Genomic DNA, 13,056 nt, shown 5'->3' on the forward strand with positions numbered 1-13,056 from the left:
CAATCAGTACACATAACATTTTTGTTGACTAGAGCAGCTGAGCCCGGACACTATTCGTCACTTGAAAATGTATACTGAGCGTGAACAACACAAACACTCCGTGGGCTTACCGTGAGCGCAGATCTGCGTTATCGCGCAAAACACCCTGTACATTGACAACAAACAAACACACACACACACACACACACAGAGTCGTGCGCGCGGACACACACACACACACACTTTGCTGCCAGTAATACTGAAGGTACATAATAGTATAGATTATAGACCGGTTAGGAGGTCTATACAGGATATATAGACCGAGTAAAAGACCGAGGTCCCCCGAGGTCTTTTACGAGGTCTATATATCCTGTATAGACCAACTATGAGGTCTATAATCTATTTATCGTGTTCTCCACGCAATAGTTTCTCTTCATATACGACATATCCTTGTAATTTTAGTATTATACTATAGCCTATACCGCATTGTACGGCATTGCAGGATCAAGGTCATTGTTTAACCCTTTGGAGTCCGTAACTTTTTGCTTCCGCAGAATTTGTGGCAGTCACGAAAATGCGCACTCCATTTCCAACATAACTTTGGTTCTACTTCACCGATTTTGAAGATCTTGGGCTCCTTGGAAAGCTCTTGATGAGAGAAATACAATGAGCCCAAACTCGCCAAGAACACTATTCATTGTCCGCCACAACGCGCCCCAAACGCAGTCCAGCTCCAGATCTGAGACGAAATCGGTCTCCTGTAGCCATTTCACTGAATCTAGCCCGGAACTGTTCAAATTTTTTCGAGTAGAAGCTTACCTTGCCGTGACTTCGTGCCGCGCCGGTTCTGGCACGTGCCGCCTGTCATGAAGCTGGGAAAATCCCTTTTTTTCACGCACTGCTGACTCGCAGCACGCAGCGCAGAAAATTCGAAATGTTTGATCGCTCGCCGCTCACTCAACCTTCATCGGAGAGACTTCGGGCCTTTGTTGAGGCGATAGCTGAGAGTTTTCTCTATCATCTAGACCCTTCGATTGTTGAATTTGGTCAAGATTTGGCCGAGAACCGAAAGTTTGACTGCGCCCACATGCATACAAAATGCCCATGGTTCGAAATCGAACCATGGACTCCAAAGGGTTAAACTAGGTTCAGCATCGGTAGCACAGTGGCTGGGTGGTAAGGAAGAGTGAGATTCACATGGTTGTGGGTTCAGATCCCATCTTGTGTATTTCTGCTTTCTTCAAAAAATTCTTTTTCTAAGTTGGAGAGAAAATTTCAAAGTCCAAGAAATTCTAAGGAGTCAAATATAAGTAGTCAAATATATTGTGTATTTGACTAAGCAGTCAAATACGCGATATATTTGACCGCTTAGGTATCAGGGAAATTAGTGGGGTCAAATACTAAGAAGGCGATAATACCGGTATGTACCTTATCATCACATTATGATGGCCTGTATACGTGAATCCCTACATCGCATAGGTCACGAGTACTCATCCGGCCGATATGTGTGAATAACAATGATGTTATCCCTGTCATATTTAAAGACTACCTTGGCTGCAAAGTACTGGTGTGATTGTCCCTTGCAGCAGGTACAGTCGTCGCCAAAAAAAACTCCGGCCAATGCTGTACATGGTAGTCTAACATCACCATGCACTATCACAACACATACCTACATGTATCATTGAGAGTACATAACCCCCCAGAGTGTGCAATGCCTGCCTGATCCAGCTCTGCATAGGGTATTGGTCGAGCGTAGTCGGATCTTTGCGTCATCATACTGTACAAGATCTGAGGGGACTCGGGGAGTTGCGGGGACACTCGGATCAAGAACAACGGTGCCTTGCCTCGAGATTGGCCTTGCGCTGGCGTGGATACTGTAAAACATGTCATTTTAGGTGGATTAAAATTTCGCTGCCAGGGACCTGACAGGTTTCAGGTGTAAACATAGAATGAGGTGAACAGCTTTCACTTCACACACAGTGCATACTCTTCCTTTTAGGAGCAATTTTAATCTACAATATTATAGGTGCCTGTTTTCCCTACCGAAATCACCGAAAATTTAAAAAGTCACACCGAAAATAACATCTCTTACAGTACCTGTCTGTGTCATAATACGAGCTAGTACTTAGCTGCATAGTCAGTCCAGTGCTAGTAGAGCTACAGCAAACACTGGTGAAAACTAAAAGCATGCATGCTAGCATGTGGCAGCATCGTGTCCACGTACCATACCACTGCATCGGCATTGGCCGGGGTTTTCTTTTTTGGCGATGACTGTATGCTATGCAGGGTGTTCACATAGAGCGGCATGCGATGGACACTCACCTCATCCTTGGAGAGGATCTTCTGCAAAGTGACGCGGGTCTCATGCCAGGCAGCCTTGCCCAGGCTCATGAAGCGATTCAGAGTGAGCTGTGCGGTGGGGAAAATGCAGGCACATGCACGCACGCACGCACGCACACACACACACACACCGCACACACACACACACACACACACACACACACACACACACACACACACACACACACACACACACACACACACATGTGCACGTACACAAACGTATGAACGTCTACGGTTTGTAACGTTGAATGCTGATCTGGCCTGTAATGGGGCAAGTCTCAATAGCACATGGCAGGATGAAGTGATGGGTTGCCCTGTACTGCAGATTAACTGGGGATAATAGCATAATAGAGAGGTTAAAGGGGAAGTTAAGGCAAAATTAAAATTTCACCAGTTGTAGTCTTCGGGGTGCTGAGTCGAATGGTCTTGGTCCGAGAAAGCTGAGACGCTCCCTTCCTACTTGAATCCCAATCGAACTCGCGCACTTCCACCGAAACTGGGTGACTGCGCCCTACTAGATGGGGATTTGTATGCAAAATGTCACTAAAAGCGCCGTTTCGTTCTTATAAAAGCACGGATGACCGCGATTGGCCCATATGTTGTAGTCTTTTGGACGCTGAGTCGACTGGTTTTGGTCCGAAAAGGCTGCGATGCAGCGTTCCTCCTTTATTCCCAATCGAACATGGTTGAACAAGTGGTCACGTGCTCCTGGGTGCCCAAATCACCTGGTCACCACGCCAGCAGGTGACAACTTTCACACCAAGGTTCAACTCGAGTGACAGGACTGCACCCAAAAATGGTCAAACAGGCTAGTAAGTTGTACCCTGCAGGCACGGTGACCAGGTGACTGGCGTACGCAGGAGCACGTGACCGCTTGTTCAACCATGTTCGATTGGGAATAAAGGAGGAACGCTGCATCGCAGCCTTTTCGGACCAAAACCAGTCGACTCAGCGTCCAAAAGACTACAACATATGGCCAATCGCGGTCATCCGTGCTTTTATAAGAACGAAATGGCGCTTTTAGTGAGATTTTGCATACAAATCCCCATCTAGTAGGGCGCAGTCACCCAGTTTCGGTGGAAGTGCGCGAGTTCGATTGGGATTCAAGTAGGAAGGGAGCGTCTCAGCTTCCTCGGACCACGACCATTCGACTCAGCACCCCGAAGACTACAACTGGTGAAATTTTAATTTTTGCCTTAACTTCCCCTTTAAGATGCACGTTATGGCTGACGTGACGCGAAGGTTCAGCTCGCGTTATTTGGCTCGCACGTCGAAAAATCAACGCGAGTGACCTGCTGCTCACGTCGAAATTTGGAGTTTTACGCCAAATTTGACGTGAAATTGTGCGTCACGTCGGAAATAACGTGCATCTTAACCTCTCTAATACAATAGACAATCTGCCCCTTGCGACTGCAGAGTGAGACATTCAAGGAGGAAATTTTCCTTTTGCCAGCGGAGAGGGCTTTTAAACACAATAACTTGGACAACTACTTGTATTACACCCAAAAGGCACAAGGTTTTAATACAGATAAGTCGCCCGATGATTGTTGCATTGTGCAAGAAACTCGGAGTAGCGACGAATTCTGCAAACCTCCTTTGTACTTTTTGTGAATGAGATATTCTACATGTGTTACAGTATTATATAAGTCGCACTGCCATTTTCAGGTTTGAGCAATATTGATTTGATAAATTGACTTCTGTAGTAAGTCACGCTCGATTGCAAGTCGCATCCTCTTGTTTTACCCTTGACTTTTAGTGTACAAAGGTGCGACTTATATTCGGGGAAATACGGGACATGTGTAGCCTGTCTTCACAGAACATACGGTGGGAATGTGTGAACCAGCACACCAGTACCGCATGCACTTCTTGTGTAGTCGCAGGCCTGTTTCGACTGTACACACTCCCACTCCCAACGTCGAAAGCACTGTTGCAGCGCAGCATGCATACTACAGACCTTCGTGTAAGAAAAATCCAGGAGAGTGAACAATCACTCTCGCTATCCTCTCAAGGAGAGTGGTGGGAGAGCAGTCCCCACCGCCCCTCCCCCCCCCCCCCCCCCAAAAAGTCGCTCGCCTTATTTATCCAAGGCGAGCACAATACGGGTTTTTCAACATCTTGCCATACCCCAATTGGATTCAATAGCTGCCAAATTCGTTCTGGGAAATCGCCGTACGCATTACAAATGAAACTTGAAAGCTGTTCGGACCACAACTTTACTTTCCCTTCATCAGGGACAATGACACACGCAATGGGAGACAATTCGCTAAGATACATGGTATTTTTGTAGTATTCATCGTAGAGCGCTCCTTTCTTCTGTAGCTGACCGCTAAAGACCTGTGCCTGGCGCCACACAGGTCTATGCATGCCCAGACTGTCACGCAACAGAGGGGAATCCATTATGTCAAAATACTATGATTGCCGCCCAAGTGCGGAAGTGAAAATTTGCAACGGTACTTAAAATACCTTGCGAGTGCCGTAACTCCATTATTGGACCTTGGATCGACTTCCGATTTGTTGGAGCCGACAGCTGAGAACTTTCTAATGCGAATAGACTTTTCGATTACTCGATTCCGTTCGGGGAAAGCCGAGTTTCGAAATATTTGAGTGTTTTCAGAACTTCATAGTTATGCGGATGCGCTCGAAATTCTCAAGGCGCGCGACGAAAAGTGCGCCCTAAAAGAAAATAAGGAGAGCGAAGGCGCGCGAGAGCGATCACTCTCCTTTTACCAGATGGTCTGATACTAGTACACAATCTGCACCGCACAGGCGTCCAACATATCAAATACCGTAGCTCGTCAACTCAAAAGCACCAAAATTCCATGTAAAAGAAGCGATTTATCAGCTCAAAAGCACCAAAATTCCATGTAAAAGAAGCGATTTATCAGCTCAAAAGCACCAAAATTCCATGTAAAAGAAGCGATTTATCAGCTCAAAAGCACCAAAATTCCATGTAAAAGAAGCGATTTATCAGCTGAAAAAATTCCATGTAGACAGGCCTGTACACGTCTTGCAAGGCTAGCAACTACTTTCGTGGGGTTTTTCCGATTTTCCTCACACGTACTTCAAGTATTCCGACTAAACATTCGTAAATTCATCAGCTTTACCTATAGAGCGCCTTGATCCTTCAAGGGTGGTGGCGTTCCCACGGACGCGAACCGTGATTTTTTTACCCTATAGAGCTTTTCAAGACTTTTCGGGATCACGTGCGAGAAATTTTTGAATCGCTGCTGAACAGGCGAGGCCCAGGTCACATTCAGTTTGTATGGGAATGGACGCATGGAGGTGAAAGAAGCACTAGAATGGCGCTCAACTTTATGTCCGACACTCACGCTGACTCAGAGCCGCAGCCGTGAAGACCTTCCATGGCTTGGGCGAAAAAGAACAAGCTTCCGCATCGCTCCAAGCGCTGGTGAAGACGAACTAGTCACATCAGGCCCGGCGGAACCGGTCCGGTTGGTCAGGCAATGGCAGGATCAACTTTTTGGCCACCAACGTGTGTTTACTGCTGAGGAGGTAATGTGTCTACCCTCCATATCATACACAAACTGTATGAAAGTCATGTGTATACCCTCCATATCATACACAAACTGTATGAAAGTCATGTGTATACCCTCCATATCATACACAAACTGTATGAAAAAAACATACAATGTCGCCACATACGCCTGGTTTTAGTGTTGACATACATAGAAATACCTGTCTTGTATAGAAGCCTGTCTCATGTAGAAGCCTGCAAAATTTAAGCCGCGGCTTTTTTGTCACGACTTTACGGTAGCTTTTAGATGCACACTGTTTAATAGTAGGAACAGATCGGAGTACGACTACATGTGCAGTACTAGAAAGTATCATCTGTTTTGCGTTGTAACCTTGTAATAGAGCAATCAAAAACTGCTTCTGCCGGTCCTGCGTGACATTTCGTATACTTTTCAAAGCGCGATCTGTTCACGACAATCTCGGGGTGAGCGCCGCGGCCTTGAAAAAAGCTCTATTACAAGGTTACAACGCAAAACAGATGATACTTTCTAGTACTGCACATGTAGTCGTACTCCGATCTGTTCCTACTATTAACAGTGTGCATCTAAAAGCTACCGTAAAGTCGTGAATAAAACCAGGCGTATGTGGCGACATTGTATCTTGAAAATCAGGCTTCTATTCAAGACAGGCTACTATAACAGTATACGAGATAGGCGTTAATACGAGACACTACGGTAAGTATTTTGTACACGTGCACAGTGCACGGTGTACAAATGCAAGATAAAAATTAATGATTCCCAGAAGCCCAATTTGTTGGGGAATTCCTCAGCCAACGCTTGATTACCTCATCGAACACGTCTTGCTGGTTGGCAAGCACCGGTCCAGTGAACAGTGACTTCACGGCGCTCAGGTCCAAAATCTCCTCTCCAATGGCCACTCCAATGCGATGGCGCTCCTGCGTGCCCCACGCACATCAAAACACCCACACATCCAAATCACACTCCCATCAAGAGCATCAAAATCAATCATTTTTTCTGGTGATAACAGCAGGAGTCATTCCAGGAGATTTCCCGCAACCTACATTGCCAATGGTGGAAAACACTCCGAATGGGAGATTTTCGATGGGGAAGTCGCTTCCCTGGGGCACATTGACAAACGACATTGTTCCTTCTTTCTCTTGAGTTACTTTCGTGAAGTCAAGAAAAACAAACAAACAAAAAAAACAAAACACAAACTGACAAAGCTACGATTTTCTTCGCATGGCTGCATTCGACAATGTCATGACGTCACTGGTCTCACATGATGTGAGCTGAGGGAGAGTGCAAAGTATTTAATTAGTTTGTGACAGGGAGTCGTAAAATACCGGTATTTTACGACTCCCTGGTTTGTGAACCACCCTATTCAGTGGGGTCGTAACTTATGTACTCTTCTTCTGACTCAAGCTGTTGGATCATGCACTTGTTGTATGGTCAAACTAAAAAAAAGTTTATTTTGCCTTTTTGGTGGGGAAGCATGCTTTTGACAGGACACACATTTTGACTGTTGTGTCATGAGCCGAGTTTGAATACTGTACTCGACTCATACATACGTATACAGTCCGTGCAAGTGGCGGTTAGTACCGATTTGAGTGTGGCGGACTGAATAATTGGAAGAAAAATGGTATTGTCAAGTATCACGGCAGCACTCGGGCTGCAGGGCTGGTTTGGCGGAAGCACAGGACCGACGACGTCCTCAGCGAATGAGAAAGGAATGGCGACGAACAGTGATGATGGCCCGCAGCTCGAGGCCTTCAGTGATGCTGCCTTTGAGAATGTGCTGAAGCAAATGAAGAGCCCTGATCTGACGGGCTTCGATCTCTTTGCTGACACCCGTGGAGTGCAGGTATACAGACGGATGAAGGGAGACTCCGGACTGTACGAATACAAGGTCATCGGAGTTCAGAGCGGTGTGGATGCTAGGTAGGATTAGCAATACATAACCAATTATGGCAAAAGTTTGCAACAGGACGATCCCTCATCGCGCGGCTGAATTTTTTTCAGGGACCAGTCTTTCGCGGCTGTTTGAATTAATTATTTGACTCGCCGATGTGGCACCATGCGTAGCGAGAGATCAAAGTACAAAGAACTTTACATCGCAGCTAGCTACAGCTATGGCAGTCGAAGCAGAAGACCGGATAGGACGGTAGCTGCTTGCGTCCTGAACCCGATGACCTGCAACCGTATTCTCAAGACAAATGCGGAAATTGGAAAGCGAAATAGAAATGTAACTGTGACTGCACTGGGTCGCTTTTCTAAATACATGTACCCATTTTCATTACACTCGATCGTAGACTACTCCTGCTAAAAACAATGACGCAATAAAAAAAATCCGTCGTGGGTGACCCGATCGCAGGTCCAGTTTGTAGGGGCTGCACATAATTCTTGCCTATCTTGGTTATGTAGTCTTGTTTGTCTTGGTATGACCCTGTGAATGTACTGTAGGCGCTAGGTCCCTTTGCCAGTTCCTGTGTGCTCCGTGTACATGCACTTGTCGCTACCTTGTTATAGGGAAAAACACTGTCTTCATTGTAGCTGCATACGAAACAACGATTATCTGCATAACGGTATGAGGTATGACGCGGCGCGCTGTCCATGCTACGTAGCCACGACGCCGGACAGGGGGGCAGTGTGCCATTGAGCTGCTGCTTCCAGCTTTCGATGTGCGGCTTCGTCGGAGACCGGATAGATTTGTGCGTGTAGCGTCATGTACAGGTACCACCTACCTGCCTTTGAACCTACCTTAGTTTGTGTGTGATACCGCTGCACTGTGTAACCGAATGGGCCCTAGTGTCATGCACGTGGTTCGGCTGCGCGATTCCAGCTGCAAGCTAGTGCAAACACACAGATCGGCGATGCTGGGCGGAAACCAAACACCACAACATATCCAGAAACTAACTTGTTCACACATACATACAATCATGAGTCCATATCTATGCACGTGTCTGGTCTGTTATGTTAGCAACTAAAATTAGAATGCAGTCAGCTTGACGTGTCTTTCACTATAGGGGTGAAACGAATATTACAATGTTCAGCTAGGTTCTCTCCAAAGGGGAGTTGAAGAGAATTCGATTCGCTACATCACTATCTCTCTCTCTCTCTCTCTCTCTCTCTCTCTCTCTCTCTCTCTCTCTCTCTCTCTCTCTCGCTCGGTGCTGCTGCTGAGCCCGTCAAATATAGACAGCTTGTTTTTTGAGTGTACGTAGATTCTTCTATTGCCACTGACAATTCAATACCCCTACGACCAGTGTGGTTATGGGTGATACATACATCTTGATCTTGATCCTGCTGCTAAGTCTAGCTACGCAGTCCCCTAAGGGACAGGTCATATTGTACTAGTCACCCTGCTGCATCGGTGGCGTGTCCGGCCGCAAGTCGAGCGGAATGTCCAGTGACAGGCGGAGCACTCCCGGGGTGGTGCCGCTGTAGTTTGGATGTCAGTCAGTTTGCACTTGTGTCGAGTCCTTCTGTAGCGGGCCGCAGTCTCTCTCGGAGGCAAATGCAGACGGGTCTCAGTGAACACACTGTTGTTAACTTTATTATTACTAAAGACTGGATTGAAGGTTGAACTCTAACTCTAAACTGACATTTCTAACTGGCATTTCTAACTGGCGTTTCTAACTGAACTTTCTAACTGTCGTGTAGAGAATTGTGAACAGCAGCTTTTGTAGGCAGACAGCATAAATGCTGCAACAGCAATGGTCACGGCAAAGCTCAGCAGAGAGAAGAAGAAAGGTCAAAGTAAGATGTGTGGGCTACAGTCATTGCACAAGGAATGCCATTTGATTCTATGCAGAAGAAGGAGCTGAATAGCAGTGTGGGCAATGGGCGTAAAAGAGGCGGTTGAAAGTGCAGCAGTATTTCTAAGGTCAATATGAAACATTGAACGCAGTGAGACTAGTTACTATGCATGTCATGGATCTGCAAGCACGGTACAGAGTTGCAAGTGCGGGGTACGGGTGCGGTGTAACACGCGTGACCAATACATTGAAAGGGATTCACGCTGCAGCTGTGTAAGTTACTACTAGCGTGCCAGCGCTACACTTCCACTGATGGACATGAAGGTGCGACTCAAAATGCATATCGCGCACAGCCCATTGGTCTTGCACCTGGAGTCGCAGTGTAGTGTGGCCCGGCTGCTTTCTCGCCTCCAGTTTGATGAAAGGAAAGGGGCTTGGTACTGGGAGCTCATTGAACACCAATTGCTTCCGTCACTTACATGCGTGTGTTTGTGGGTGTGTGTATGTGCGCGTGTTTGTGCTTCCGTGTGTGCGTGTTGTGTGTGCGTGTATTTCCAGGACGTGTGCACGCGTCAATGTGGACCTCGACTACCGAAAGAAGTGGGATAAGTACGTCAACCAACTTCACAAGCTAAAGGAGTACTCATCCGGCCTGCAAGTCATCTACTGGCAGGTTGGTTATGCTGTGAATGTTGAGCTTCTATGGTGTGCTTTTGAGCTACAGCATACTGTAATGTCACGGATAAAAGCAGGTGCTTACAGCCGTATAAGCCGGGGTTCAACCCATGTTTCTATTCAAAGAATGCTTCTATTCAAAACATGCTTCTACGTCAATATCACGAGTCTATACGCATGTACTTGCACATGTACTTTGCAGAGAGCGGCTTCTATTCAAATCATGCCTCTGTGTCACGGTGCGCTTCGAAAAAATCGGCCATAAGCACCTGCTTTTATACACAAGACTTTACGGTAACTGTCGTGAATAGGAGAGGTGTCCTGAGTGCAATGCGCACCGGAACTAGATTCAGACCACTTGGATCTGGACACGTTTGTCCCGAAAGTGGACATCTCTTTTCTTTAGAGTGAGACATACGGAGATTTCATAGTCACAATTTTGCCAATGGAGGTGGCGACTGACAGCCAGGCACTTGTGCTATTGGATATTTCACTTTTAACCCTTTAGGGCCCACAATTATTTCAAGAAATGCACTGCATACGCGAGCCCAGGTACTTATCTGGTCGTAACTTTGGTGTCCTTTGGCCGATTTTGGTGATCTTGGGCTTTCTGGAAAGCTCTTGGCCAGAGGAACACAGCGATAGCCAGCAATACATCACTCGATCCACAGAACCAGCGCCGCAGCGTGATACGGCGCTCCAAAGCCAGCATTGCGAGCGTCCAACTCAAATTCTCTGCCATTTCAACAAATTGCATCGCAGATCGCTCAAATTTTTTCCTGGAGAGCTGAGAAACATGCCTTTGCGATGACGTGAACTATCTGTAGCTGCGTGGGCCGCGAGTCAAGGAAAACCCCTAAAAACGAGTTCAAAATGCACGCGCTCGAGTTGACTCTGCTGAGCGAATTTAGTTCGAGTCTCGTATCTCCGCTCTCCGAACTCGGATCGCTTTCGGGTTTTTTTTTTTCGAGCCGATAGCTAAGACAATTCTAATGTCGATAGCCCTTTCGATTGTCCGATTTGGTCAAGGGACAGCCGAGTTACGCCAGGTTGCGCTTTGGAAAGTATGCACTGTACACTGGTACGGATATATCCGTACTATGGGCCTCAAAGGGTTAACCTGCCTGAACCATTTATTCTTATTCATTATTTCCTTTGAAAGTGTTGTGTCCTTATTGTACATGTACATTAGCAATATCACCGCGGACATGTCGATAATAATATTTTGTCTGTGTATCTGTGTGTGTGTGTGTGTGTGTGTGTGTGTGTGTGTGTTTGTGTGTGTGTGTGTGTGTGTGTGCCTTTCATCTCATACAGGTGGCGTACCCGTTCCCGATGACGAACCGCGACTACTTCTTCTACCGGCGTACGCGAGAGATGACGTTCACGACGGAGGCCGGCCGCCAGCAGCCGGCCTGGGTCACCATTGGCGAGACGGCGCCCGCAGACCCCGTGCTCTGCCCGGAGACGAAGGCGCTGCGCTGCGACGAGTACCAGCAGACGATGGCGATAACCGGGGACGATGCCGGTACCGGCTCTCGCCTCTTCCTGCACTGCTTCGACAACCCGAAAGGCAGCATACCCACGTGGCTCATCAACTACTTTGCGTCCAGTGGTGTCTCGTCGTACCTCGACAGCGTCAAGAAAGCAGTTCAAGACTACAAGGATTGAGTTCAGAGCGCATGTTCTGCAATCGAAATGTTGCTGCCAAGCCCCCCAACCCCGAATAATGACTTCGTCCGTTCACTCCCTGTTCTGTGATTGGATGTAAGTTATCATATAATGACTCCGTCCGTTCACTCCCTGTTCTGTGATTGGATGTAAGTTATCATGTAACCTCCAGGAAGACTAGTATCTCGAGATGCCTAGCTTCGAGTGCGTGCAGGCTGCGAGTCGCTCAGAACTGGCCACTGGCGGACGGCCGAGCTCCTGTCACGCTCCGCACTGCCCCCCACTAGTTAGTCTTCTGTAAGGCCTCCTACCCTGGTGCATGCACACAGCTTCATACCCATGAAGTAAAAGTGCTACGAGTACACCACCCCGCTGGCTTCCAGTAAGCCAGCACTAATAGTTTATGTGGCCTTCTTGTTTCCCGCTGCGCGCGAAATGCTCAGACATACCACTCCCTTCCCGCCGCTGGAATTTCGCCGTCTGTTCAGTATTTTACCTTATTTATTTTTTACTCAATTCTGTTGTATTTGATTCCGAGATATTCCTGTCATCAGACTTCGCGACTCGTGGTGATTTTTAACTGTACGCCTGGCAGTGGGCTAGATGCGGCGTGAACGCACCGTGGATGCTGAAATGGATGGATTGGCAGTGTATGCGTGTGTGTGTGTGTGTCGTGTTTGCCTTGAGGTTGATCGTCGTCTTGCCAGTGCATCTCGTGCATTTGGAGCACTCCGCTGTGTGTTTAACACTCCCGGCCTGTCCATCCGCACAAAGAAAATGCTGTACGAAACTTGCGTTCTGACTGTTTTGCTGTATGGTGCTGAGCGTTGGCCGGTTCTTCGTCGTGATGAGATCCGTGTTGACAACTTTCATCATCAATGTCTACGGTGTATCCCGGGAGTCTCGCGCTGGGATCAGGAGTTGAATCATGTCCGGAATTGTGACCTCCGTAAGCGTTGGGGGGATGAGGATCTGGTGTTGGACACTATGCGTCGTCGCCGCCTCCAGTGGTTGGGCCATGTAGCTCGGATGCTTGACAACCGTCTCCCTAAGCAGTTGCTGTTTGGATGGCTTGACACTCCCCGACCAGCTCAGGGACCTCGTCTTCGGTGGAAGGACAGAATACAGTCAGACATGAA

General features: G+C 47.4%; 2 protein-coding genes across 2 annotated transcripts; one reads left to right on the top strand and one right to left on the bottom strand.

Annotated features, from left to right (window-relative positions):
• Positions 1 to 35: 35 nt before the first annotated feature.
• On the bottom strand, positions 36 to 7,034 carry LOC135830658 (fumarylacetoacetase-like). Its single transcript, XM_065342887.1, has 4 exons — positions 6,878 to 7,034; positions 6,641 to 6,751; positions 2,302 to 2,388; positions 36 to 145 (listed from the first exon to the last, which is right to left on the bottom strand). Exons 1-4 carry the CDS (start codon positions 6,956 to 6,958, stop codon positions 107 to 109), a joined length of 318 nt encoding a protein of 105 aa, XP_065198959.1. The 5' UTR covers positions 6,959 to 7,034; the 3' UTR covers positions 36 to 106.
• Positions 7,035 to 7,314: 280 nt separating this feature from the next.
• On the top strand, positions 7,315 to 12,543 carry LOC135830657 (phosphatidylcholine transfer protein-like). The gene is made up of 3 exons (XM_065342886.1): positions 7,315 to 7,754; positions 10,130 to 10,244; positions 11,564 to 12,543. Exons 1-3 carry the CDS (start codon positions 7,453 to 7,455, stop codon positions 11,915 to 11,917), a joined length of 771 nt encoding a protein of 256 aa, XP_065198958.1. The 5' UTR covers positions 7,315 to 7,452; the 3' UTR covers positions 11,918 to 12,543.
• The last annotated feature ends 513 nt before the right edge of the window (positions 12,544 to 13,056 follow it).

This window comes from Sycon ciliatum, unplaced genomic scaffold (genome assembly GCF_964019385.1).
Source record: "Sycon ciliatum unplaced genomic scaffold, ocSycCili1.1 SCAFFOLD_2371, whole genome shotgun sequence".
In the NCBI taxonomy this organism is placed as follows: Eukaryota; Metazoa; Porifera; class Calcarea; order Leucosolenida; family Sycettidae; genus Sycon; species Sycon ciliatum.

Excerpts from the sequence above, each read along its gene's own strand:
- LOC135830657 (XM_065342886.1), top strand. The coding sequence starts at position 7,453 with ATGGTATTGTCAAGTATCACGGCAGCACTCGGGCTGCAGGGCTGGTTT. Across the intron at positions 7,755-10,129 it reads CAGAGCGGTGTGGATGCTAG|GACGTGTGCACGCGTCAATG; the intron begins GTAGGATTAGCA and ends GTGTATTTCCAG. Across the intron at positions 10,245-11,563 it reads TGCAAGTCATCTACTGGCAG|GTGGCGTACCCGTTCCCGAT; the intron begins GTTGGTTATGCT and ends CATCTCATACAG.
- LOC135830658 (XM_065342887.1), bottom strand. The coding sequence starts at position 6,958 with ATGTCGTTTGTCAATGTGCCCCAGGGAAGCGACTTCCCCATCGAAAAT. Across the intron at positions 2,389-6,640 it reads AGCAAGACGTGTTCGATGAG|CTCACTCTGAATCGCTTCAT; the intron begins GTAATCAAGCGT and ends CCCACCGCACAG. Across the intron at positions 146-2,301 it reads AGATCCTCTCCAAGGATGAG|GGTGTTTTGCGCGATAACGC; the intron begins GTGAGTGTCCAT and ends GTCAATGTACAG.